General features: G+C 47.4%; 1 protein-coding gene and 1 long non-coding RNA gene across 4 annotated transcripts; both read left to right on the top strand.

The window, feature by feature from the left end:
* The first annotated feature begins 7,415 nt into the window (after positions 1-7,415).
* RGCC (regulator of cell cycle) lies at positions 7,416-19,782 on the top strand. 3 transcript variants are annotated; one of them, XR_004991255.2, is made up of 6 exons: positions 7,417-7,669; positions 8,160-8,345; positions 16,230-16,337; positions 18,115-18,177; positions 19,186-19,297; positions 19,389-19,782. XR_004991255.2 is itself a non-coding variant. In XM_036457189.2 (5 exons), the coding sequence occupies exons 1-5, from the start codon at positions 7,621-7,623 to the stop codon at positions 19,394-19,396; spliced, it is 414 nt and encodes a 137-aa protein (XP_036313082.1). In that variant the 5' UTR covers positions 7,423-7,620; the 3' UTR covers positions 19,397-19,782. The 3 variants fall into 3 exon arrangements, 2 of the variants coding, with proteins under 2 accessions (XP_036313083.1, XP_036313082.1); XM_036457189.2 differs by lacking the exon at positions 19,186-19,297 and having other exon boundaries at positions 7,423-7,669; XM_036457190.2 differs by lacking the exons at positions 18,115-18,177; positions 19,186-19,297 and having other exon boundaries at positions 7,416-7,669.
* On the top strand, positions 15,045-15,695 carry LOC123653256. The gene is made up of 2 exons (XR_006742947.1): positions 15,045-15,088; positions 15,225-15,695. It is a non-coding gene; the product is annotated as an uncharacterized LOC123653256 (long non-coding RNA).
* Positions 19,783-27,177: the final 7,395 nt, after the last annotated feature.

Here is a 27,177-nt window from a genome sequence, read left to right as displayed (position 1 = left end):
CCTTGTATGGCAGCTCTAGAAAACTAATATGGTCACTGGAATATAACTCAAACTTGCTTAAGTGATAAAGAAGTACTGCTTTTTAAACTTAAAAGTCCAGAGTTGAAGGGTTCCTGATGAGATTTATGTAAGGTATTAGATATTTGGATTAGGCCCAATTATATGGCTTATACCCCCTCATAGTGGCTTACACAAAATGAGCATTTTATTTTATTTTTCATGTATATGTTGGTTTTCAGAATTTGCTGGTGTGATGGCTCCATGGCATCAGGGATCCAGGAATCTTCTATCTTTGTGCTGCTGTCCTCAGTACATGGCTGCCTCCTCATGGTGTGAATCTAGCTTCATGTCTGCCTTCCATCCGTCAGAGAGAAATAAAGGTGAAGGTGCCTATCCCCTTCTCTTAAGGATACATTCCAGAGTTTTGTATAGGTTACATCTGCTCAAAGCCTGCTGTCCAGAATTTAGTCACATGAACATTCTTAACTGCAAAGGAAGCTGGGGAATATAATCTGTATTTTGGGAATCCATGTGCATACCTACCTACCTATATATAATTGAGAAATATGCTAATTAACCAGGATGCTGTAATGAGTCAACCGAACAGGAGAAGGTTGCCCAAACAGGTCGGGGTGGGGGAGTGGGACAGCAGGGGCCTCCACACGCCTGCACTGGAGGAGGGCCTGGTCAGCAGCCACTGAAGCTGCTTCAAGGGCCAGAGAGGGAAGCATGGCTAGACCTGAAGTGGCTGTGGCTGCTGCAGGGTCCGGGGAGCCAGGCAGAGTCGGACCAGTGACTCCAGGGTGGATGGCGCAGCCAGACCTGTCCCCAGGCAGGTCCGGCTGAGCAGCTTGACAGCAGATAGCAGGGCCTGCTTGGCTGTAGCCTTGGCAACCCACAAGCAGGCTACTGGGCCCACAGGCAGCACCCAGCAGGGCCTGCTTGGCCGACGCTGTGATGTGGAGAAGGCAGGCACACAGAGAGCAGAGAACAAGAAGAGCAGGTCTAACCTGACAGTAGGACATCCCCTAAGAACTCCCTGATTGGAGAGGGTGTAAGTCAGGCTGAGGGGCCCTCCTTCCTCGTGCACAAATTTTGTGCACTGGGCCTCTAGTTCTATATAATAAAAGGGTAATATGCAAATTGACCCTAATGGCAGAATGACCAGATCGACCAATCACTATGAGGTGCACTGACCAAATCTTGATTTCTTTCTCTGGCCAGAAGGCTCCAATTGCCCGATGGTGATCTGGGAACCAGGAGTGGGTGGTGATGGGGGGCGGGGCCAGCTGCAGGCAGCTGGGGAAAATGGCTCTGATCACAAACACAGGCCAGGCCTAGGGACCATACCCACGCATGAATTTTGTGCGCTGGGCCTCTAGTTTATTACTAAATAGGAAGGGGAGACCAGATATTAGGAAACAACTGGAAGCTTCTTCTACAGGTTGTCTGTAGTGGAAGGCTAAAAGTCATAGATGATTGGCTGTAAGTGACTTGATGGGGAAAAAGTCAGTCTAGAAATAAATATTTGAAAACTTATAAATATTAGCTGCAATTATGAGAGGGGATGAGATGGTCTGGCAAGAGTGTAGAGAAGACAAGGTAGAGAGACCTGTAGGGAACCTCAGAGTTTAATTATACAGAGGAGGGATTCCACAGGGCCTGGGAAGAAATGATGAGGCTGTTAGATGGAGAATCAGGACAAGTGTTAAAGAGAGAGGAGTTAACAGTACAAAGGAGGAAGAGATACCAGTTTAGATAAAGAACTAGTCTTTTTCCTGGCTGGTGTGGCTCAGTTGGTTGGGCATCATCCCAAAGCATTGCTGGTTTGATTCCCAGTTGGGGCATATGTCCCAGTTTCAGTCTTGATCCCTGGTAGTGAACATGCAGGAGGCAGCCTGTTGATGTTTCCCTCTCTCTCCTTTTCCCTTCCTTTCTAAATAAATAAATAAATAAATAAATACTCTTTAAGAAAAAGAACTAGTTTTTAAAACTGTAAGAAGTTGTGATTGTTCTGTTTTGAAATCATAAGCTCCCTCAAGTCTTTTCTTGGAAGGAGACATGTGTAACTAAATGACCTTCTAGAATTTGAATTGTGTATAAATCCTAGTGTAAGGATGTTATGGTTCTGGGCTGGTGAAGGACAGTGCTCCAACCCCTCCTCAGGGAGGGACAAGTTCATACCTGAACAGTGAGGTCAGTCATCTTTGTCACTATGTTCATATGGCTGTGGACTGTTAGGAGGCTCTGCCCTCCCCTCTGGAACCCAGACAGAAGACTCAAAGGACTGAGCGTTTGACCTTGCCTTTGTCTGGTTCTAAGGAAGGAATCGAGATAAACGTAGAAGGTGACTCACATGTGTGCACTAAGAGATAGGTAACAGGATGGCTGTAGTACTGTTTGTGATAGAGATGAATTGGAAACAACCTAAGTGTCCATCAACTGAAAAACAGATAATTAAACTGTGTTATTATCATTCAGTGGAATTCTACTTGGCAGATGAAATGAATAAACTAGATTTGTATGTATCAACATATGTGAAAACAATGGTGACTGAAAACAAAGCATATTGTAACACGAAAGTAGTTATGTAAATAGTATACATTTTATATAAACATATCAGAGGCCTGGTGCACGAAATTAGTGCATGGAGGTGTGTGTCTCTCAGTCCAGCCTGCACCCACTCCAATCTGGGACCTCTCTCACAATCTAGGACTGCTGGCTCCCAACTGCTCATTTGGCTGCTTTCCTGATTGCCCCTTACCACTTCTGCCTGCCAGCCTAATCATCCCCTAACCACTGCCCTGCCAGCCTGATTGTGCCTAACTGCTCCCCTGCCAGCCTGATTGCCCCTAACTGCCCTCCCTTGCAGGCCTGGTCATCCCCAACTGCTCTTCCCTGAAGGCCTGGGTCCTCCCCAACTGCCCTTCCCTGAAGGCCTGGTTGCCCACAACTTCCCTCCTTTGTTGGCCTGGTGACCCCTAACTTCCCCTGCAGGCTTGATCACCCCCAACTGCCCTCCCTTGCAGACCTGGTCCCTCCCAACTGCCCTTCTCTGCTGGCCATCTTGTGGCAGCCATCTTGTGTCCACCTGGGGGCAGCTACTTGACCCTATGGGGCAGCCATCTTGTGTGTTGGAGTGATGACCAATTTGCATATTACTCTTTTATTAGACAGGATAGAGGCCTGGTGCACTGGTGGGGGCCAGCTAGTTTGCCCTGAAGGGTGCCCTGGATCATGATGGGGGCTCTCTTAGGGTGTGAGGTGGCCTGGGAGAGGGGCCTGTGGTGGTTTCCAGGCTGGCCACACCCCCTGGCGACCCAACCGGAGACCCTAGAATCTGGGATTTATTTATCTTCTATAATTGAAACTTTGTAGCTTTGAGTGGAGTCCACAGCCATCCAGGTTGTGCAGGAAGCTTGGCTACCTCCATTTCCTCCTGCTTTCTCTGTGGCTGCAGCCATCTTGGTTGGGTTAATTTGCATACTCGCTCCTGACTGGCTGGTGGCTTGGCTTGTGGGTGTAATGGAGGTATGGTCAATTTGCATATCACTCTGTTATTAGATGAGCTAAATACTAGTGGCCCGGTGCATGAAATTTGTGCACAGGGGGCGGGGGGGGGGGGGGGAGGGGTGCCCTTCAGCCTGGCCTGTATCATCTCCAATCTGGGACCCCTCGGGAGATGTCTGACTGCCAGTTTAAACCAGCAGTCGAACATTCCTCTCACAATCCGAGACCACTGGCTCCTAACCAGTTGCCTGCCTGTCTGCCTGATTGCCCCTAACCACCTCTGTCTGCCAGCCTGATTATCCCCTAACTGCTCCCCTGCTGGCCTGATAGACAGCTAACTGCTCCCCTGCTGGCTCGATCGTCCCCAACTGCCCTCCTATGCCAGCCCAATCACCCACAACTTTCCTCTCCTGCTAGCCTGATCACCCACAACTGCCCTTCCCTGCTGCGATCTGCCTCCTCTGAGACCTGTCTCCTCTGCTGGGACCTGCCTCCTTCACATGAGATGGTGCAGATGCTGGGACTGGCCTCCTCCATGCTGCGCGGAGCTGTGGGACTCCCAGGGCTCACTGCGCAGAGCAGCAGCTAGGCCCACCTCTGCTGTGTGTGTGGCCATCTTGTGGTGGCCATCTTGTGGCGATGTCACGTGCAAGGGCCACCTAGGCTTTTATTAGTAGATAGTTTAGGTATAAAAACATGGTCTAATATGGTACTGATTTTCTCTGAGGAGGGAGGGAGGGAGGCAAGACTGGGAAATACAGATAAGAGGATTTCAATTTTACCTGTATTATTCTAATTTCTCTTATTAAGAAATATTTGAAACATATGAAGAGGTGGCCAACTTAATTACTTTTTAGGTAAATGTAAATTAAAGCCACTGAAAAAAGGAAAAAATTTCAGTATACACTCACTAGAATGGCTAAAATTAACATGTCTAGCAATATTATATGTTGACACAAATATGGAGCAATTGGAATTCTTATACATTGCTGGGAGTGTAGATTAATTTAACACTTTGGAAAATAGTATCTTTGAAAGGTAAGCACATGCCTCCCCTGTGATTCTGAAATTTCCCTCCTAGGTATAAACCCAAGAGACGTGAGTATTTATGTGCACCAATAAGATAACCAAATTGCCTTAGTCATCTCTTAGTCATTGACTAATATAAATAGTGCACATAATATAAATGGTGCACATAAATATTCATAAAGACATGAGTATTTATGTGCACCAATAAGATAACCAAATTGCCTTAGTTATCTCTAGTCATTGACTAATATAAAGCTGCTGTCTAGAGATAACTAAGGCAATTTGGTTATACCACTTCTAGACGTATATCCTAGAAGCTTGTAATCATGTACACAAGGAGACAGGTGCAAGAATACTCACTGCGGCACTATTCCAGTAAGACCACCCCATCATCAGCAGCAACAAAACTAATGTCCACCAGCAGGAGGATGGATTAATACTGCAACAACACACATGCATGGACATTACGTTAAGCAAAAGAAGCCAGGTATAAAAAAATGAATACACTATGATTTTGTTTAAGGAGTTTTAGAATTGACAAACTAATAATCCTCGGGTTCACTATCAGAAGGGTTACTTATGGGGTCCCATTGACTGGAAAATGGCATAGGAACTCTTCTAGGGTGATAATAATATACTATATCTTCATCTGGATGGTAATTACATAGGTAAACATTTACCGAACTTACACTCAAATTTTGCATACTTTGTTGTATATAAATTATACCTCAAAAAATATCTGAAGCAAAAATAAAAGGTTAACATGTGTTAATTCTCAGCGGTGGCTACACAGAGTGCTATTACCCAATTCTCTATATCTTCCTATATATTAAAATTTTAATTAGGAAAGAGAACGAGAGCAGAAGTTTTCCATAACCAAGGTAACACCCATGCTAGAGGTGACACTTTGAGTTGGGGCCCCTCAATGCTTGGGTGGGTTCCTTTACCATGGGGCGCAGATGGCAACAGCCAGCCAACCTGATGAGAGGCTACCTTCATTGTCACTCTCTCAGTAAACTGAATGGCTCCTAAACTCTGGAGCTGTTTTGCAGGCTGTTTTGAAGATCAGCTTGGCTGATTCTTCAACTGACAGGGATGCAAGAGCTGGGCTGGGTTGTCCACCACCCTGTACTCAGGCCCTGCCAGGAGGGAGAGACACATTTGAAAAGCATTTCCTTGGTCTCAGCTGCCCAATTGGTTGCTGCTTTGCAAGCTGAGGGCATCACCAGTGGAAAAAGAAAAAAAATTATAAAGGGAGGTGGGAAAAAGGAAAAAATAAAAGATGCATATATATGCCTTGCCTTGTTGCTTTAAGGACCTGGATTATCTACTTCAATATTTGGAGCCTCTTCCTCCTATCTGCTCAGTCCTCCACCCTACTCTGTGGAGGAAGTGATTGTGTGGTGAAGCCCAAAGCAGCTCTGAAACCAGATAGGGCTGCCTTTCCATCAGTACCTGATTAGCGGGCTACTTAACCTCTCTGCACCTCACCTGTAAAACAGAAGCAGTAATTCCGGGCTAAGAATGGTACATGCCAGACTTGAACTTGAGGGCCCTTGATAACCAGGACAAGACCATTGTTTCTCCCTGAAGCTAGCTTTGCGAATCCGAAACCCTGGCAAGTTCTTCCAGTAGAATTTTTAGCAATGATGACTGTTGAGCACTTGACCTGTGTCTAGTTGGACTGAGAGACTCAATTTTTTCATTTTATTCTATTTTAATTGCTTTACATTTAAATAGCCAGCTGTGGTCAGTGTCTACTACATTGGGCAGCACAAGAGGAGTCATTCACAGTCACAACCGGTGCCCTGCCAGGCAGCCAGGCAGGGTGGCCCATGAGTGTGGACTCAGAGAGGCCCAGGTACTCTGCACCTAGGAAGCCATTTCTTCCGCCTAACAAGCTCCTCCAGAATAAAGGCGGGGACTGTCCTCAGGCTCTGGCTCAGCTGGGAGCAGTCAAGGTTGGTAAACCGTGGGCTCCACTGACTTCTGATTCTCTTGCCCCCACACTTTACACCCACAACTCTTTTTAAATTTTAAATGATTCTATTGCATTCAGAGAGGAAGGGAGAGGGAGAGAGATAGAAACATCCACGATGAGAGAGAATCATCAATCGGCTGCCTCTCACAGGCCCCAGTAATAATCAAGCCGGAAACCGGGCATGTGTCCCAACCAGGAATCTAACCGCAACCTCCTGGTTCATAGGTCCCGGCTTAACCACTGAGCCACATTGGCTGGACCCACAACTCTTTCTTTTAATTTTTATCTATTGGTTTGAGAGAAAAACATCTATCTGTTGTTCCTTCTATTCATGCCTTCATTGGTTGCCTCTTTGTACGTGCCCCATGGGGATGGAACTGCGGCAGCCTTGGCACATTGGGGCCACGCTGGAACCCACTGAGCTGCCCCGCCACGGCTCCACCCACAACTTTTAGGTCCCTCAGAGCAGTTGGGTGGGGAAGCGTGGGAGACGCCCCCTGGATCTCTCCTTCAGCTGCTTTACTCTTCACAGCAAACCCGGGAGGCTCAGCATTTCCATTTCACAGAGAAGGGAACTGAGGCTGCCCTTCGTTCAGGGCACAGGGCGGGAAGCAGCCGAAGGATGAACTTTTGGGGGTTCTGGTGACGTCAAAGCCATCTTCGTGGGCCGGGTTGTCAGGGTGCGCGGGGAAAACGGCGGGTAAATATTTGGGCTGTAACCTGGGCTCCAGCCAGTCCTAGTCACTGCGGTCCCCGGGCGGCGCGTGGCGAGGGCGGTGTCCGCGGAGAGGGCGCCCCGGCGGGCGGCTGCCCTCCCCCCCGCCCCCCGCGCACTGGCCCCGCCCCGCCCGCCCCGCCCGCGGCGGCTATAAGGCTCCGGCGGAGGCTGCGCTGCTGAAAGGGCGCGTGCAGACCGCGCTGGGCGACCGGCACAGCAGCAGCAGAACCGGCTGCAGAATCAGAGCGGAGCGGGAGGAGAGCAGGAGCGGAGCGGGAGCAGAGCAGGAACAGAGCGCGACCGCCGATCCCCGCTTCAGTGGATCGTCCGGGGCAGGGACAGAGCCTCCAGGACCCTCCGCCCGCGCCGGGCAGAGCTGCCCATGAAGCCGCCCGCCGCGCAGGGCAGCCCCGCGGCCGCCGCCGCCGCAGGTGAGTGGGGGTCCCCTTAGAGCCCGGGGTTTACAGGTGGTGGTGGCGTGGGGTTTGGTGAAAGGCGGGAAAGAAGAGGGATGCCGTGTTCTCTCTGCACTTTACCTCCCGCCATCCGCACCAGCGGAGCCTGCCCGCGGCGGGTCACCCCCCCCCCCCCTCTCCAGGGCTGAGGACCCGAGCCCCACCCCGCGCGCAGCCTGACTCAGTGTTCCCTCCGCCCGCGGGGTCGCACCGCCCCCGGGGGAGCGAGCGTGGGCGCACGGAGCCGGGGCGCGTGGGAGCTCCCTCCGGTGGCCTGGCCGCAGTGGTACCCGCGGGGGGCCATGTCCTCTCTGAAGCGGCGGGATGGGGACCGGGCTCCAGGGGAGGGGAGACTGTCAGAGAGTTAGCCATTCCCCGGAGCGGGCGCCCCTCCGGGCGGGCGGGATGGGGTGCCTGCGGGTCCCAAGGTCTGAGCCTGTGTCCTCCTCCCCCCCCGCCCCCCCAGCGCCGGCCCTGGACTCGGCGGCCGCCGGCGACCTAACGGACGCGCTGTGCGAGTTCGACGCGGTGCTGGCGGACTTCGCGTCGCCCTGCCACGCGCGCCACTTCCACTACGAGGAGCACCTGCAGCGCATGAAGCGGCGGAGCAGCGCCAGCGTCAGCGACAGCAGCGGCTTCAGCGACTCCGAGAGTGAGTGCGCCCTCCGAGCGGGTGCCCGGCGCCCCGAGGCTCCCGCTCCGTTTGCCGGGCTGCAGTCTGAGCCGTGGGCACCGCGGTGTCTGGGGACAAGGGCGCTCCGGCAGTCGCTAGGGCACCGGAGAGGGGAGACGCGGGGCGGTCGCCCAGCGGGTGCAAGAACCCGGGGAAGGCTCTTGAGGGCCAGTGGGTCTCCCCGCCGCCCGCCCGCCCGCAGGTGTCACAGGCTGGAGTGGAGGGTTCCCTGAAGCAGCAGACGGGACTCCTGGGACCAAGCCTTTCCACAGTTCCCTCCCCTCCGCTCCTGCCCTCTTCCTCCTCTCTCAGCAGGGACTTCTCAGAGGATGTGGAGCAAGTGGCACAGGAATGGGGATGGGAGGGGGCGTGGGAGGGCACAAGACTGAAACATGTGTGAAACCAGGAAAAGTTTCATAAACGGCTGCTCTTGGGATGTTTGAAATAACTTCTTGCAATTTCTTTTGGCCCCGAGCTCCCAGACTTGCTGCTCCATGACAGAGAGTTTTGAAGGAATCCCTGGCACTGCTGGGTTCAAGTGTTTTCGGAAGTGGCCCTTCCTTCCTCCAGGCCTCTGGGAGACTGGACAGGGAGCCAGAGAGCAGACAGCGGGGAGATGCCTGCTGGCGGCTGCCAGGGTCTCTGTCCTAAACAAGCTCAGGAGAGACAGCTTTCTCCCGGAACCCAGATGTCCTCTGAGGATTATGGATGTCTGTGTAGGTGTCAGAGAGCACATTTGGTGACTTTTCAGTATTACATGCTTGCCGGTTTCAAATTACTTATTTTTCAAAGTGAAATTTGAAGCAATTCTGGGTTATTCTCGAGACTTCACTCCCTAGTTGGCTTCAAGCATGCATGGCACTCTCTTTTGCTGTCCTTGACTCTGGAAGTGAAAGCAGTGACCTTTCCTTGCAATTCTCTCCTTTTGAAATCTGAAGTTCTTCCTTGTTGGAGGGCAAAGGTTCAGTCCTAGACTTAAACACGAGCCGAGCCGTCTCTCCGGAGGAGGGATAAAGGGCAGGCACCACCCCTCAGCTTTGAGTCAGAAACCGGAGTTCCAGCTGGCTTTCTCTTGGCTGCCTTGCCCAAGGGTTAGATCTAATTGCAGCTTTGAGGTGAAAGGGAATGGAATAGTGTGCTGTTAATTTTCCATTTTGTATTTTTGGACTTTGTGGCTAATGACCAGACTGCTTCTATTTAATTTCTCAGGGAAGTCTAAAAACTTTTGAAATGTGTCTCACTCTCTGTGGCCAAACTGAAATACGTCTCCTTCTACTGGGGCATGGAGCAAAGTTATTCACGGAGAACAAGTTCTCTCCCCCACAGGAAAGAAAGCTGGGCAGCCTGTCCAGTGCTGGCCTATTGCAAAGAACAGCTCCTTTCTAAGCCACAGCCGCGCTTGGCTGCAATATGGTCTGAGCTCGCCCATTCATGGGTGATTGCAGCTCCCCTGGGGAGGGTTTCAGAGCTGGGATCTGTTTTCAGGGGCCTCAAAGAGAAGGTACTGGAAACATTCTGAATGGTTTTGGGGAGGGATGTGTGAAATAATCTGTATTGTTCTTTAGGGTATGTGTGTATATTTTGTTTTCTGCTTTGTTGTTAGCTGTTGGACTAAACCTTAGTTTGGTGTTGAGAGAAGTGATGGGGAGGGCATAAAGAAGGCTCCGGTGACATCAGTCTTTTCAACAAATGTGTGCTTTGTCCCCCATATGACTGCTTAGAACTAGTCTTGACAGGAGCGGTGTGTATCTAAATAATTTCTTAAGGAAGCATACTTTGTGTATCTTAATTGCCACCAAGAATTGAGTACAGGAATTCGTTTTAATCATTTGTCAGTTTTATGTTTTCCTGTGGAAGAGAATGTTTGAGAGAGGTAGATCCTGCTGAATTCAGTCGTCCAAAAGGGAGACACACTTTTGCCAAGCCCTGACTATGATTACTATTAATATTTATTAGCTCTTACTATTAGTCATCTCTTTGCTGGGCTTTAAATGTGTTATCTCATATGATCACTACCACAGTTCTATAAGGTAGACACTGTTATCTGTATTTTTCTGATAAGACATCAGAACCACATGGGCTCTCTCTCTCTCTAAGGCCTTGCTCTTCAGGGTGGGTTGTTGGCTGGAATGGGAACCAAGTCCTCAGGAATAGAAGTGAAGTCCCATTGGACCCAGGACGAGTGCCTGTTTAGCAGTGGTGGTTGTGTGTGAAGGGGTATCTTTCAAATGGTCATCTGCTGGGGCAGTGGGGCCAGGCTGAGCACTGTCAATCCTAGGTGATGAGTGGGGTTCAGCTTCTCTAGTTGTGAGGTTGAACTGATGCTGTTTAACAGTGTAATTAGAAATATCCATAGCTCATATTAGGAAGAAATATTTGCTCTTTATATTTTTATTGACTTCAGAGAGAAAGGGAGAGGGAGAGAAAGATAGAAACATCAATGATGAGAGAGAATCATTGGCTGCCTCCTGCATGCCCCCCACTTAGGGATTGAGCCCGCAACCCGGGCATATGCCCTTGGCAGGAATTGAACCTGGGACCCTTTAGTCCGCAGGCCAATGCTCTACGCACTGAGCTAAGCCAGCCAGGGCTTTTTGCTTTTCTTAATGCTTTCAAGAAAAACACTAAAATGCATATATCAGGGTATATCATGTAGATCACATCCACATGTGTCAAACACAAGGCCCGCGGGCCAAATCCGTCCTGCCAGGCCTTGCAATGTGGCCCGCACCGCGCTGTCATCACTGCACTCCGCTGCGTTTCCATCACAATGACAGTTTATGACTGTTCAGTAAATCATTTGGCCCGCGATTTAGGCTGGATTTTAGATTTTGGTCCCTTCTCTGATTGAGTTCGACACCCCTAAATACATTTAAGTCAGTGTCTTCCATGAAAACGTTAATGTATGAAACTCTAAATCAAGGTTGCCTTAGTTTTCACTTTGTCCTTATAGTTTTATTGCTCTGAAGATGTTCCCACTGCATTTCTGTTTTTTAATATATATATATATATATATATATATATATATATATATATATATATATATATATATTTCTTTCAGTGAGGAAGGGAGAGGGAGAGAGATTTGGAAACATCAATGATGAGAATCATTGATCGGCTGCCTCCTGTATATCCCCCACTGGGGGCAGAGCCTGCATTGTGGGCATGTGCCCTGACCAGGAATTGAACCGTGACCTCTTGATTTATAGGTTGATGCTCAACCTATGCTAGGTACATTTCTGTATTTTTTTTTTAATTTTTTTATTTTTTAGAATCCTTCCTTTTCTCACTAGGTTACTTGCATCCAAAGGAGACAGATAGACATTTCTTCTTCCACCCAAAGAAGCAAGTTACGTAGATGGGAAAGCAAAATGGATATTTAATAAGGAAATACTTCTTTCTCTTCCCACTTAGGGAGTCCGAAGACGTGGAGAGGACCAAAATAACAATTGCAAGATAACTTCACCTTAGGGGTGGCATTCAAATGGGGGTGGTCAAGATAGCTTGTTCCTTTCCCCTACTTGGGTTCTGACAGATAATCTCAGGCCCCTCCGTGGAGAGTTTAACTCCAGCAGTGAGCAGGCAGTGTAGTTAGGAGTAGGGCAGTGTGGCCCAAACTTGATCATCAGACGTGCTGCAGGAGTTGCAAACATCTTTGGTTTAAACTTCTTTTTCAAACGATATTGTTTTTTCAATATTTCTAAAACGATTTCCAAAAATAGTGAGAAAACAGCATAGTTTGAAAAATAACTTTAAGCCAAATGTGTTTAAGGTCTGAAGTTTTCTGTGAATGCTTGGGCTATTATGATATTGTAGGGCCAGACAAGCAACTGGCTACCTTAGCACGTGTAAGACTAGAATGTTTGAATGCCTTCGCCTGGACTATTCGAGCTTGGCCCTGGGAGAGGGGACCTTATGGACCCTGGATGCCAGCATGATGGGAAGCATATCGGCTGATCAGACATAGGAGCCCCTGAGACTAGAACCTGAACTTGTTCAAACCGTGAGAGAATGGGGAGTGCGGAGCCCTCTGGTTGCCCTCGTACTGCGTTAGGAATTCTGGGTGGGTGACAGGTCTCACGCCGAAGGCCGCCTGGAGAGCTGTCTAGAGGCAGGAGCAGTCCCAGAAGCAAAGCTGAGACAGCAGCGGTGCAACTGAGGAAGGGGCTCTTCCTTATTCTATCCCATTCTCACATTTTCAGGGAGGCTGTCAGAACTTAGATTTTTGAGATGGAAATTCACCACGCCCCCATTCCCTGTGGCAAAAGGGAAACAGGTCCAAGGCTTTCTTTTCCTCAGTTGATTACTATAGTTTGCCTGCCTTAAACGTGTGGGATTGTTCTATATTTACAGGAGCTCTGGCCAAGGTTCACTGTCTGTGGTTTTACTCCCCGCTGGACTGGCACATGTTGGCGCTAACCCTAAATTACCTTTCTCCCTACCCCTAAACTAAAAACACACATCTACCTTTTAAACAAGCCTCTGTTTTTCCAAGCTCTGTTAGTGATTCTAAAGTTAGATGTTTGTATATTTAATATGCTTACATTTCTTCTAACGGTGTCTTACAAAACGTGGTCCCTGAATTTGAGGTTCCTGGCTTCAGCACACGAAGTTGACTTGACAAGGATGCCTTATGGGGCTTTGGGTTGCTGTGAGATGGGCTTTAGAGCTGACTGAAGTAGACGTCAGGCTTTAAAATATCTATTCTTGACACCTGCCAAGGTTCCTCAAATCATCACTGTTTGTGTCCCTCAAGCCACTATTGATAGCACCTGATACCCGGGTGGAGCAATAATACATTAATATGTGTATTAATAATACCCACTACTGTCATCTCATTAGACTAACTGGCCATTATTTTGTAAGGAGTAGAGTTCCAGGGGAATGACAGGAACAGGAAGCCAGGCTTTGCTTACCTTTTAATTTACCATAGCGCTTACTGTGAGATGTTGTTCATTGCAGGTGCTTAATAAAAGTCTGTAATATGCAATTTCATTGAGCAAAGAGTAAAGAGAGGTCAAGAGTTTGAGGTACTTTTGTGTCGGTGGTTTGTTCTTAGGGGGTTTGTTCTAGGGCACCACTACACATAAGCTTCTCTTAAAGACTTCGCTACTATCTGAGGAAGAGGAGGAAGCCTGGGCCAGAATCTTGATTCTTACTATTCTCTGTGGTGACTTTTCCTGTCCTGGGTATTCCATCCTCCATTTTGCCAGGAACTTGAGAATAAATCAAGAAAACCCATCAGTATCATACACGGAGTACCTCAGTTACTACCCTTTAGCAAAAGAAACTAAGGCCCAGAGGTGACGTGACTTACACAGGGCCACACAGCTTTCACGGCCTCTCTCCCACACATCTCCATGGCAACAGCTTCTTCCGGGCCCACAGTATCTCTGAGGCTCTTGAGGTTGTCCTTTGCATCTTTTTCATGAATGACATTTGTAGAATATTACCACAGGGTGGGACTAAACTGTGGGCAGTTTTGGCTAACGGATACTGGGTTTCATTTCCTTTTGATGGTTGAACATTTTGGAGTCTGGAGTCAAGTTTGGCCCAGATTGTGCATAGGACTTACAGAAAGAAGAAGCATCAATGAGCCAGAATATGAGCTAGTGTGTATGTGTGTGTGTGTGTATGTGTGTGTGTGTGTGTGTGTGTGTGTGTGTTTTCTCCTCCCAAAAGATGAGTAAATGGTGATATAAAATAGCTGGAAAGTTGGAGCAGAATAGAGATGAAGTCCAAAGTCCCGGCCAGGGCCTGTGGTACAGGGTGGGGTGGAATAAGGTGTGGTGGAGAAACTGGCTCTGCATGGCCAACTGTCTCTGGGAGATAGAGAACAGAGGTGTGGCCACTGAGATCTGGGCCAGCGAGTCTCTGGGTTTGGCACGCTGGGCCAGGGATGGGGGTGAGATAATGTGCCAAAGGCCTAGTGTTCCTTCCTGCTGGCTCAGGAGTTTGGGCACAAGGCCCGCCTCCCCAGGGTCCTCTGTGGTTTTCCTGCCTCTCTGACTTGCCTCATCTTTCTCCCACAGACTTGTGGGATTCTCCTGACTTCTGCCCGGTGACAGATAGTAACTCTCTGCTGTAGGTCTGCAGTGGACACAACCACTTTGCTGTATGTTGGGAAAAGGCTTTTCCTCAAGGAAACCCAGACTGCTCTAGAGGAGGGCTTAGCTGACAAGGCAAACAGAAGGCACTTGCCGAGTTGAATTCCACGGAGCACAAGAGTCCTAAGAAATATTAGCAGGGGTGCCACAGAAAAGTGTCCCATGATCAAGTAAACTTGGGCAATAGGGCTTCCTTCCCATCACAAGACGTCTCAGGGATGTTAAAGTGAAAATACACAATGGGGATCTCCAAGGATGCTCAGTGCTCCCCAAACTTAGTTGATTACACTGTTCTCTCTCTTTTTTTAAAGGACCAGTATTCTGAGGAATATGTTTTTAGGGAAATGTGAGAGGTTCAGCATTTGGATCTCAGTAGGTGTTCATCATCAAAGCCCAGAAAAATGACGTGGTCCTTCCAGGTGATGTGAGCTGGACCTTTAACGGGCGAGAACTGTGAGGGTTGGGCGTGTTTGAGAAGGTGGACAAAATGGGTGTGTGGGCCAGGAAGACAAGATGGTGCTGCCCCCCCCCCCCCCCCGAACCCCCCAACTCCGCAGAAGAGCAGGGGAGACAAGGGACCAAAGAAGGATATGTTTGCCGCCTCCTGACCTGGAGGTGATTGGATAATTCTTAAGGAGGAATGGGGGCTGGCCAGGCCCTCATGATTCAGCTTCCCTCTCTCACCTGAAGAGTATTTCCAGAGATCATCTCCGCTACAGCCAGGGCTGGCTTTGTGTTTTGTTTTAACCAGGAAGACTGTTCCTTTGTGACCTCATTGGCCACATCCTGCTTCCTCTGTCTGCTCTGCCTTTGAGCCCTTTGAGTTGGTGCAGCTCAGCCGGCAGCGCCTCTCAGTCACAGCCGCATGGCTGGGCAGCCTGTGGGCTGGTTTCCTCCCCCTTGGCAAGATAGAGGAATAGAATCTCAGAATTTCAGATCAGGAAAGGACTTTAAGGATTATTTAGTCCATTTCCCCACTTTATTGATGGGTAAACTAAAGCCCAGAGATACTGTCTTGCTCAAGGGCACTCACGTAGCTGAGCAGTTTCCTTGACGCCCAGTGCAGCCCTGCTTCTGTGACTTTGCCTTGCTGTCTCTCTGGTCTTTGGGGGACAATAGAGGGAACCATGAAATCACTCTAAGTGTCTGTACCAGACAAGCTACCGGAGGAGAAATCTTTATCTTTGACCCTCTAGCTTAACTCCAGAGTGTAAGCTCTCAGGGGTGACGTGACTTACACAGGGCCACACAGCTTTCAGAATCATGACAAAGATTCTCTCTTGAGCAGGCAGGGAAATTATTCAGTCATGGGATCCAACCTTGTATCTATCTTAGGGGGTTCAGAGAAGACATTCTTTAGAAAAGGTGATTCCACATGTCTAAGATCCCAAATCAACCTGGTGTAGGTCAGGTACCCGGGCAGTGGGCTCCTGTGTGGTTGTGGTGACTCCATGCACCTGACCTTTTTCAGGGCCGCAAGGGCCTTTGGTGCGTGTGATTACACACACACACACACACACACACACACGCACACACGCACACGCACACACGCACACGCACACCCACACCCACACACACACACACTAAACACACGCTCGCTCTCCTGCTTCAAATCATTTTGGAGGCAGACATATAAAATCTGGAAATCAACCCATTTTGTTTACTAGAAATTTATATCTTTTGCTCCTTTTGGTGATAAGCTGTTGATCATAGACTGAAGACCATTCCTAATGAGTTACGTTTTCTTTCCTGAAAGGTGCAGATTCATTATATAGGAACAGCTTCAGCTTCAGCGACGAAAAACTGAATTCTCCAACAGACTCCACCCCGGCTCTGCTCTCTCCCGCCATCACTCCTCGGAAAGGTGAGTTCATTAGTTTGAGCTCTTTTTTTCCCTTCCTTATTCCCTTCCTCTTCCAAGTCTTTTCTCTCTTCCCCTCATCCTTAACCCATCTTTCCCAAAAGCAAATCAAATAGATGACTAATATCTTAGTATAGTATAGTGTAAAGTGGAATTTATTATTTTTCAGGGTTTTGATAAGTGTGGAGGTGAAATCAGATAACACGGTGGGAGTGGTATGGGGTCACCAAAAAACCCAAATTCTCAGGGAGAAAGAAAGCGAGTAGACGCTGCGCAGTGCTCTGCTTTCTCTCAGGCGACATTCTCGAGCCTGGGCCGAGCCTGTGCCGAGGGCGGGCTCTCCCTGGCTGGTGGGTTCCAGAGTTTCAAACTCAACAGTTAGGCTTTGCAGAAAGTAGGAGTCTTTTTATTGCATTAACTATTTAACCAATGAGTTCAGATGACCAATTTAGCAATTAAATGGGGCCATCATTATGAGACAAAAGATGATTTAACATGATTCTAAATAGCAGCTCCAGCCCGTCTCTGCTGTGGGATGAGCAGCCCTGGAAGCTTTAAAGATGCATGAGCGGCCTCTTATTTTTTGGAACTAGTAAGCGACTCCAGCTAGAGAGCTGAATGTTCTGTTACAGTGAACAAGGGCCCTTTTGAAAACAAAAGGAGTTTTTTTTTTCCTTAAGAAACATTATACTTGCTGAAAATAGTTGCAGAATGCAATAAAAATAGGACTTGGTTGAAGAGAAATATGAAGATCCCATCACTTTTCTCACTCTGGCATTAAGGTGGAATTCTCTCTTTCAAAGGAGCCGTTTTAAAACTCTCTCAGGAGAGCAATATTAGCAGCCTCCAGGGACTCCGCCATTGTCCTGCCCTCCGTCTGTAACAGGTCTGCTGAATTCAGACAGACAGAGCAGTCTAGAAAGTGGCTTAAAGCATGTCCAGATCTGCTACTTGATCCTCAAGAGGCAGGAATTAAAGAGGGGAACAGAGCCCTGCTGGCAAATTGATTATATTAACTAAAAACAAAGAGCCATTTGTAGCCAGCAGGGGTTAATTAATACGTATACCCGGTAATGCATTTCAGAGAAGGCATGAATGATGAATTCTACAGAAAGAAAAAGTAAGATACACAGAAAACATATGTATCAGGATGCAGAGGAAACAAGATCAGGAGAAGGACTCATTCTCTCTTGCTGGCACCTAGATGGGATAAGAGAAGCCTCATGTCCCCTTCCCTGTACCACTTCGACAAGGACCAGTGGCTCTTCATTCATTTCATACTGGAGGGACTCTGAGGGCCTAAGGTGACAGACAGTACAAGCAAGAAAGTGTCAGAGAGAGAAGTACAGCAGGAATTAGGGGGTCTGGGTGTCCATTCACACAGGGCCATGCTTACTGAATATCTTTGACTGAAAACTCAAATCCTACGCAATCAAAAAAAGCAAAACATTTTATCTTTCTTCCTTGCTCCTCAGCCCCCTCCCCCCTTCCCTATCACCCCCCAAACTTATAAGGCCTCAAAGGGAGGTTCTTTTTCCAGATTGTTGGGGAGCGGATAGGGTAGTGGAATCGAAGAATCATTTAGTTTATTTTTCAGAATGTGGTTCTGAGTTGACTGTAAGTAAACCCTGGAGCAGACACTGGGGTTAGTACAGGACACTCATCAGTAACATCTCTGAAGACAGAAAGATGTAAAACGGGGTCAAATAATAGTAGAAAAGGTGGGAGTCATCAGCTGTCTCTAATATGGGGAAACTGAACTCCAACTATTGTTTTTCAGCCAAACTAGGAGACACGAAAGAGCTAGAAGACTTTATTGCTGATCTTGACAGAACATTAGCAAGTGAGTACATGCCTGGTATTAAAAAATCAAACGGAAAACTAACCGACACATCTGATAAAGTGCTGTAATGTTTACCAACTTGCCTGGGGCAGGAAGTTACACCATAAGGCTTCTTTAGGCTCCAATACAGGACCCCAGTGGCTCAGAAAGAAATTGGGAGAGTCAGCCTGCCTTAAAGTAGACCGAGCAACTTTTTAAACTGGGAGAATAGGCCACCAGCAAACAATGGCATTTTGTTTGAGAAATGGAGAGTACAAGTGGTGTACTCATTAGAGCAAGATGAGCTTTACCATCAGGATGGTCTGCCAGGCTTTTCAGAGAAGAAATGAGCTGGTTGGCTATGCAGGCATTATGCTGACAAGCCAGAGGGGTACCATCCCATAGCCAGGGAAATCCCCAGGTTTGATCCAGGGGCTTGGTGAGATCTGACTTCCAGAGGGTTGGATCCCGAGAGAGAGTTAGCCAGGGAGACCCTATAGCCAAAGATCCATGCTAGTTACGAAAAGACCTGCATTGAGTATGCAATACCTTATTTCCCATTGGCCATTACATAATTATACCCCGTTTTGTGTAACTAAAAATGTTGAAATCTGGAGATATCTGATCATCACTGCACCCTGTTTCCAAAGGACAGGAATTCAGGAGCCAGAGGACAGCTAGAGCTTCTGAGATCAACGTTTCAGTAGCTCTCTTCTTGTTCAGTCGCAGAACAAGCTTGGAGAATTTTGTCCTAGCCCCTTACTTTTTCAATGAAAGAGTTGATTTCCCATAAAAAATATTTTCTGCTGTGCTCTGCTAAATAGCTGGGCAAAATCTGAAAAATTGGATCCAAAGCTGGTTATTTAAAAATAACTCTGTTCTTCACACTGTTTCAGGGAGGCTTACATATTAGGTGGAAAGTCCTGTGTGTTCTTTACCTGCAGAGCTATTGCCCATTTTCTTACACACTGTACCATCCTACATCAGAAGACCAAAGCCTGTTTTGACAGAGATTTTTTATAATTACTGCTCAGTTGCATTAGACTCATGTAACAAGCCTGTCTACTTCATGGAAACTGCAGCAGGCTGACCAGTCATACCAGTTAATCAGACAGACATTGTGTGGGAAACCTGACATTAAGTTTGTTGCTTTGATGCATATCCAAGATGGTGTTTAAACATAGGAATTGTACACTTTTGTGAATGGATAACCTTATCTGTCCTATTTACAGGTATGTGAGAAAAGGAGAAGTTCTGGGTCCTTTCATCATAGGGGGAAAGCTTCAGAAAGCTCCGAGGACCTGGTAAAATCAGCTGCAGAATTTGCTGCCAGAAGGAATAGAGATGAGCACACGCCCACCACCAGGCCATTCCCAGCTGGTCCTAAAACTAGCCTTTGGGCTCATCCTTGAGCAATTCCAACAGTGAAACTGACTTTGTTTACCTGCTTGCAGCATATTAGAGCAGACCACCCATGCTAATATCGTATTTCTCTTAAAAGACAGCTTTCATGTAATTTAAAGTGCTTTTATGAAAATATTTGTAATTAATTATATATAGTTGGAAACAGTGATATGCTTTCCTCATTATAATATATTTTTGTATGCAAATAAAATTTGAACTGGAGTCTGTATTTTGCAAGCTTTCTTTCCCTCCCTTTATTTATTTTAATATATTAACATTTAAATAATATTCTAGTGGGAATGACATGCCTCTTGACTTCTAACAGGACTTTGGGTGCTGCCAATTGTACTAGACAATAGGATGGTAAACTTAAAATGTTACTTCGTTCATTTGATTTTTAATCCTTACCCGAGGATATTTTTCCATTGATTTTTGGATAGAGTGGAAGAGAGGGAAAGACAGAGAGAAATATCAATGTGAGAGCAACACATTGATTGGTTGCCTCTTGCTGGGCCAGGGGAGAGCATGCAGCCGAGGTACATGCCCTTGACTGGAATCGAACCCCAGACCTTTTGTCTGCAGTCCAAGTTTCTATCCACTGAGCCAAGCCAGCTAAGGCTTAAAATATTACTTTGAAACATTTCTGAATTCTAGTGGGAAATGTATGATTAATTTTAATTTGAGGATTGTGGCTTTGATTGAAGTTGTGTATCTCTTCTATCTCTGTTCTCTTATCTTCATATCTTAGCATCTTTTTTTTTTTTTAGGTATCATGGGCTCTCTCCTTCAGTTTAAGAGAAATATCAGTTTCACTCACAATCCAGGACTTAAATACAAGGGAAAGCTGGGGCAGCCAGCAGACTTGATGTTGCTCTTACAAATCTCTGTGCTAAAGAAGATTTGATGGACTGATCCCGGTGCCCATCTTCAGCTGGCTCTGGTGGAGCCAGAGAGTCCAGATGCAAGGCCTTCCATCGGGTGGGCTTTGCATGGAGAAGCCAATGCTCCCCTCCCCTCCCACCTTCCCTTTTTGGAGGCTGGGAGAAGTGTAAAAACAGGAAAGTTCAAATTTTTTTTCTTTATGATTTTCTATTTAAAAACCTCTAAAATGGCTTTAGCCGGGTTTGCTCAGTGGATAGAGCATTGGCCTGTGGACTAAAGGGTCCTGGGTTTGATTTCACTCAAGGGCACATGTCCAGGTTGCAGGCTTGATCCCTGGTGGGGAGCGTGCAAGAGGCAGCTGATAGCGCTCTCTCTCTCCTTCATCCTGTCTGAAATCAATAATCAAAATCTCTGAAATCAATCCTGGTATACTTGTTCTTAGTTCTATTAGTTAAGGGTTTACATAAAAATGCCATTTACAAATAGAAATAGTTTTACTTCTTACTTTCCAATCTGAATGCCTTTTTAATTCTTTCTGTTGCCTCATTGCCTAGCTAGAACTTCCAGTACAATGTTGAGAACAAGTGGTGAGAGGGCATACCCTCACCTTGCTCCTGATCTTAGAGGGAAGCTTCTATCTTTTAGCTTTAAGTATGGTGTTCACTGTGGGCATGTTTTCTTTTTCAATCAAGTGAGCTCTTGACTTGTTTTCTAAACACAACTTTTCCATGACCTGGGACTGCTTCTTGCTCATGCTTGGGAGGCTTTATCTTCTTTGGATAAATATTTTTTTCCTTTTTTAAAATCAGGACACCAGTGGCTGGTGTCAGTATAATTTTTATAACTAGCCTCTTCTGGGATTGGCTCTATCTGCATTTGGCAGCTTTTTATGGTCTCCTGGAGCATGAATTCCCATAGTTAGAAGTGCAGGGTGTGTGGCCTATTGCGGGGATGAGGCCAGTGATTTGAGGAAAAGAAATGGGTTCTTTTAGAGAAGTGTTGTGGGGAGGGCAGTTTATGTACTATAAACTTCTCTTGGATGAATAATTGGAGACAAGCACAGCTTGTGGGCGGGGTTACAGTTTGGATTCTGAGAATGTTGAAAATGTGTTTTAAATGTTTTTACAAGATGTATTTCAAGTAGCACATTCCTAAACTGTTTTTGAGAAATAGGTATTAAGATTGTATATACTTGAAAAGTGCTGCATGGTATGTACCCCACTTAGAGATTCATTCACATCAGTGCATAAACACTTAGGGTCAGTTTAAGCTTGTGAATCAGAGAACTCAAAATAGAGTGTCTTGAACAACATGGAAGATTTTTCTTCTTTCCTCACTAACGGCCCAGAGATGAGCAGCACTGAGTGTGCGACTCTAGGGTCCAAAGTGGCTGCTCCTGCTCTTGTCCTCACATGTACATTCCAGCCTGTAGAAAGGAGAAAAGGTGAGTAAACACAGACTTAAGGGACACAATCATTTGTGCACATATTCCCGTTTCTAGATCTTTGTCCGGTTGTCATTCCCAGCTGCAAGGGAGGCTGTGAAAACGTCTCTAGCTGGGCAGGTATACTATATGTGCTCAGCTAACATGTGAGAGCGCTGTTATTAATGAAAGACTAAGAGAATGGGTGTTGGAGGACAACTAGTTCCCTCTGCCACTGAACCCTGTAGTGTTCCTCCTCCTCCGGACCTGAGGGCCAGCAGCCCACCCTTGCAAACTGCTTGATTGTTACCTGGAATGTGTTAGCAAAGGAGCTTTTCTGGAGCAGAACAAGACCAGACATTGAGCATGCAGCGCTGTTCGGATTCGAATAGTATGACTTTGAGTTTGGGAATTTTCTGTTTTAACTTCTGGGAGGAAGAGCTAAATCAAAAGAAAACAAAACAAAATGTTTGACACTCACCCAAAGTGAGAGGATCCAGTGCCAGCCCAAGTGTTTACACACCAGCCAGCCCTTAGGGCTGGGACAGAGGAACCAATGCATACTTTTCCTTGGGGGCATTGTGACGGAGGCGGGTTACATTGCACATCTGTCCAGGTGTGAGAAGGCCGTCCGAGTGGAGGGGCAGTTGGAAGTGGTGGGTAACTTACTGGCAATCTGGGTGGGGAACTTGAGGAATTAGACTGGGAAAAGGGGGAGAAAGTGAAATATGGCCTTTCAAAGTAGACCAGTTCTGCCACTCTACCTGGGCGTTACCTCAGGAGTTCACCCTCCTCACAGAGGCTCTGTTTCCTCATTTGTAAAATGGAGATGTGAGTCCTTGTCTCCCAGATCCACCGTGAAGATCAAATACAGAAAACCTAGTGTCTACAACTCCTCATCCTCCTCTGCATAGTACAAGGACCCGGGCTCCTCTACCCAACCCACAACCTAGCTTCCCCTATAGAGGTCTCTGAGGCGGTTCCGGCCCCGTCGTTCCTCCTCCGATAAAAGAAGCCAGAAGATGCTGTCTGGTGGGACCAGAGGAGAATATCAGACACAGAGCCCAGAGATGGCTTCAAGGCCCCCCCCCCGCCCCCCCCCCCCGCCATCGACTGATCCAGGTCCCACCCTGGGCCTCAGCGTCCTCCAGGTTACGCACAGGGCAGGGACTCGGTGTCTCAGTGACTCCCCGTCCAGTTTGGTGGCTCTGGCTCTTACCTCAGACCTTTGCTCTTTTCTGAAAAGCAGATGAGATCTTTTTCTTGGTTTTTCAGGCTGTGTTTCTTCCACATCCTTCTCCAAAAAATGTTTTCCTGTGCTAATTTATTTGGCCAAGAAGGTTTGTGGTGAGAGATACCAAACAGGAAATGGCTGTCATAGCTGCTGTCTGCACTTTTGTTTTTTTAAGGCTTTCTCCGGCATTACTTACCTTCTCTGCGTTGCTCGGTATTGATTTGAGTGCAGGGCTGAGTGGAAGGGGAAAGGGAAAGGGAAACCCATTTTTAGAAGGGAATGCTTTCCTTCAAGTTCAGAGTTTACTGAAGGTCAATGATCACACACGATGGCAGTGTTCGGTGGGCCTCTACACGACAGGGCCTTCGCACACGCAGGTCCCTCGTCGGCCTGGAATGCCTACTCGTCCCAGTGATTTTTCTAGTTAATTTCCACTTCTTTAGGATTAAGCATCACTTCTTCATAAAGGCTTCTTGGTCCCCCAGTCGCGGTTGGTTCCTTGGGGCTATTCTTGTAGAGCACACCTTAAGTACACTAACCTTGATTTGCAATGACATGCTTGTTAGTGTGATTTTTGGGGGGGACTCACCCTCCTGCAAGTGAAGCATAACTCCACACAGGCAGGAACCAGCTGGCTTGGCTTGCCACAGGATCCCAGTGCCTGGCATGACCCCTGGCACATAATAAGGACTCAGTCCATACTTGTTGTTGAATGCATGAGTGAAATTTCTCCCCTCTTTTACAGCCCAGGCAGACTGGGCATGACATGAGACTATGGGCTGCTCCTTTGCCCCATCCTCTCACCAGGCCGCCCTTCTCTTGCAGGTCCTTTCAGCTTTTCTTTCTCAGGGCCCCACACTACCAAGGCATCTGAAAAATGGATTCAAGGCTAGGACTGGAGCTGGGGACCCGTAGCAGTTTCTTTCCCAACTATTTATTTTTTTCAGAGGAGGAGAGACTTCTGAAGACTGAGAGACCTTTGAGGACAAACAGAATGAACCGTTAATGGTAGAACTTCAGGCAGAGTGAGGTAGAGAAAGAGGTCAACCTCCTATCACTCCAGGGAGAGACAGGATGCCAGGCAGACCTTGCTCCTGGTACACATATATACCTTTTCTTAGGACTCAAGGATTCCCAAATCAGCAAAACCCTCTGAGCCTCAATGGGAAAAGAACTGTTCGCACACCATGTGTATGGGGATGTGAGCATGTGTACGGGGATGTGAGCATGTGTACGTGTGTATGCATATGTGAGTATTTGTGCGTGTATGTTATAAATTAGGTAGGAGGAACAGGAGACAAAGACTTGGCCCTGGTTTGGAAGGCCTCTAGAAGGAAGTGCCTTCAGAGAATCTGGTGCTGAGCTGCTCACCATTCTGGCCTGCTAGCAATGGCCCTGTCTGCCTTCTGGGGCTGGACCGGCCCTCCCTCCTGCAGGCTTGCTCTTGCTTGTCAACGTGACAAAACAGGATTACCTTTGTCATTGAGTTTTCATGCATCTCCTGGGAAGGGCCCATTCCTGTGTGCTCCCAGGAGGCGTGTGACCCCATGTCCTAGGCCCAGGGCCAAAGCCTGTTCTGGAACCAAGAGTCGGGGCCTGGTTGTGAATCCTGAGCCAAAGGAAGCCCCTCCTTGCCAAGAAAAGGTCTGGGGTGGGGGGGGAGCAGGATGAAAGCATGACCCTCACTTGTCAGGGTATCTTGAGGGTGAGGCCTGGAGGTGCAGGAAGGAAGCCCAGGTGGGGAGGGAGCACAGAGTGTGAGTGAGGGGCCTGCTTCCGCTGAGGGGAGCGGGAGTGATAACTTAGGTAGCCAGAGAGGATTTGGGGAACAGGGTGAGTTACTTAGCGGGGTTTCCAGCAGGGGAGCAGACTGGAAAGAGAGGAATGCTGGTGAGCATGGCATTTAGGATGACGGAAAGGCAGGCCAGCAGCTCATCTCCAGACAGAAGAGGGACTGGCGTTTGATTGCAGTCCCAGCCAGCTCTGCCCCGACTGCTATATTTCCCTGGGCTGATACACATAAAGTTCTAGTCAAGCTAGAAGAATACGGGGGCTGAAGGGTTAAGTGGCCGAACATTGTGTCTTTCAGACAAAAAGGTTTCAGGAAGGTGAAATCAGAGACCAGAATGTACCACGGGGAAAATGAACTCCCCAAACCCAAAGTAAAATTAAGCACCGTAATCTCAGAGATCTAGGGCTGATAGCGAGATTGGCTGTGTTCAGAAGGACATTCCCTTACCACTTGCTCCTGCGCAGATAAGAGTTGCATAAGACCACAGGCAAGGCACCGGGGAGTGGCACACAAGGAAAACATTTGCTGAGGGAGGTCACCTTGATCTGAGGAAGCCATTGTGCTAAGATTAGAATGGCCCTCTGAGAGGTCACGGCCCAGGTTAGGGCCCAGACCCCAGGGGTCCCCGTGCACGTGGAACAGTGAAATCTGGATCCTTTTCTACTTTTTAAAATCTTGGTTGAGAAAGGGAAGAGACTGTTTCTCCCTGGCAGGCCACTGAGTGAAGTTTTTCAGGCTGCACACACTGTTTGTAATTTGTGATCTGAGATACCAAAGTAGTCAGTCTTCCTTTGTGTGAATTCTGCCTTCTCAGTTCTGCCACTTCTTGAGATCCAGAAGCTCTTTTCAGGTTGTTATGAAGTCCTGTTTTTAAAGCAAACTGTTTCCTCCCTGGGAAGAAAGGGGACAGATGCACTAACGTTTATCTGAACCGTCAGATTAGCATTTTCTCCTGATAATTAAGACTCTGTGCTTAGACAATCACTGCTTTATTCCTTTTAATGATGATAGACACCTGCTTGGAGCTTAGGCACTTATTTTCTGAGTCTCTTATTGGCTTCCGGATCCAAGAGAAACACGGGGACCTGGAGATGTTCTGAGAGGAGGTGTGAGGGGCCAGGAAACGAAACCTTTCATTTCAAGGGCTAGGCTTACACTGTTCTGCTTGCTTTCTTTCTTTCTTTCTTTCTTTCTTTCTTTCTTTCTTCCTTCCTTCCTTCCTTCCTTCCTTCCTTCCTTCCTTCCTTCCTTCCTTCCTTCCTTCCTTCCTTCTTCTTCTTCTTCTTCTTCTTCTTTTTTTTTTTTTTTTAAATATATTTTATTGATTTTTTACAGAGAGGAAGGGAGAGAGATAGAGAGCTAGAAACATCGATGAGAGAGAAACATCGACCAGCTGCTTCTTGCACACCCCCTACTGGGGATGTGCCCACAACCAATGTACATGCCCTTGACAGGAATCGAACCTGGGACCTTTCAGACCGCAGACCGACATTCTATCACTGAGCCAAACTGGCTTTGGCTGTTCCGCTTTCTTAACAGAGTGAATGGCAATTTAATGCTACTCAGGCGAGGCCACCTGCTTCCCATGTCATCATGGAGGGCTGGGCTGGCTTTTGAATCTGAGGCTTTTTCATTTTTAAGAGATAGAGGAAGTCAGCAGAGTAGTTCCTTGACCTCATAGGCCTTTCCTGCCCCATGGCTATTCCTCCCTACTCTCTGGTCCACACTGTGGGCCTCTTGAGCTCTTCTACTTTAGAGAACGGAAATCCGCTTGACGTGTAACTGTGCCTGAGCCTGCAGGGGAAAAGAAGAGCCTGGCCTGGGTCCCAGCTAAAGTCACCATTTCAGCTGCATCTCATCCGTGCTATTGAATGAGGTGGCTGTCACAGGAACTATACCTTTTTCAGGCTAGCATGATAGACAGCCTTAGAGGTCATACTGGGGTTTCTGAAAGCAAAGGCATCCTGTTCTGGAATTTAAATAGACAAGTTTAGCCCTAGCCGGTTTGGCTCAGTGGGTAGAGTGTTGGCCTACTGCCTGAAGGGTCCCAGGTTTGATTCCAGTCAAGGGCGCATAACTTAATTGCAGGCTCATGCAGGAGGCAACCAATCGATGTGTTGTTCTCACATCCATATTTCTCTCTGTCTTTCCCTCTTTCTTCCACTCTTTCTAAAAATCAATTGAAAAATATCCTTAGGTGAGGATTTAAAAAAGTAATAATAATAAAATAAAAATAAATAAATGGGCAAGTCTATCATTGCAGAAGTGTGAAGTAATCTTCAAAGG

This window comes from Pipistrellus kuhlii, unplaced genomic scaffold (assembly GCF_014108245.1).
Source record: "Pipistrellus kuhlii isolate mPipKuh1 unplaced genomic scaffold, mPipKuh1.p scaffold_m20_p_3, whole genome shotgun sequence".
Lineage (NCBI taxonomy): Eukaryota > Metazoa > Chordata > Mammalia > Chiroptera > Vespertilionidae > Pipistrellus > Pipistrellus kuhlii.
The sequence above is the reverse complement of the archived record's forward strand: the minus strand, read 5'-3'. Positions and strand labels throughout refer to the sequence as shown.

Excerpts from the sequence above, each read along its gene's own strand:
- RGCC (XM_036457189.2), top strand. The coding sequence starts at position 7,621 with ATGAAGCCGCCCGCCGCGCAGGGCAGCCCCGCGGCCGCCGCCGCCGCA. Across the intron at positions 7,670-8,159 it reads CGCGGCCGCCGCCGCCGCAG|CGCCGGCCCTGGACTCGGCG; the intron begins GTGAGTGGGGGT and ends CCGCCCCCCCAG. Across the intron at positions 8,346-16,229 it reads CGGCTTCAGCGACTCCGAGA|GTGCAGATTCATTATATAGG; the intron begins GTGAGTGCGCCC and ends CTTTCCTGAAAG.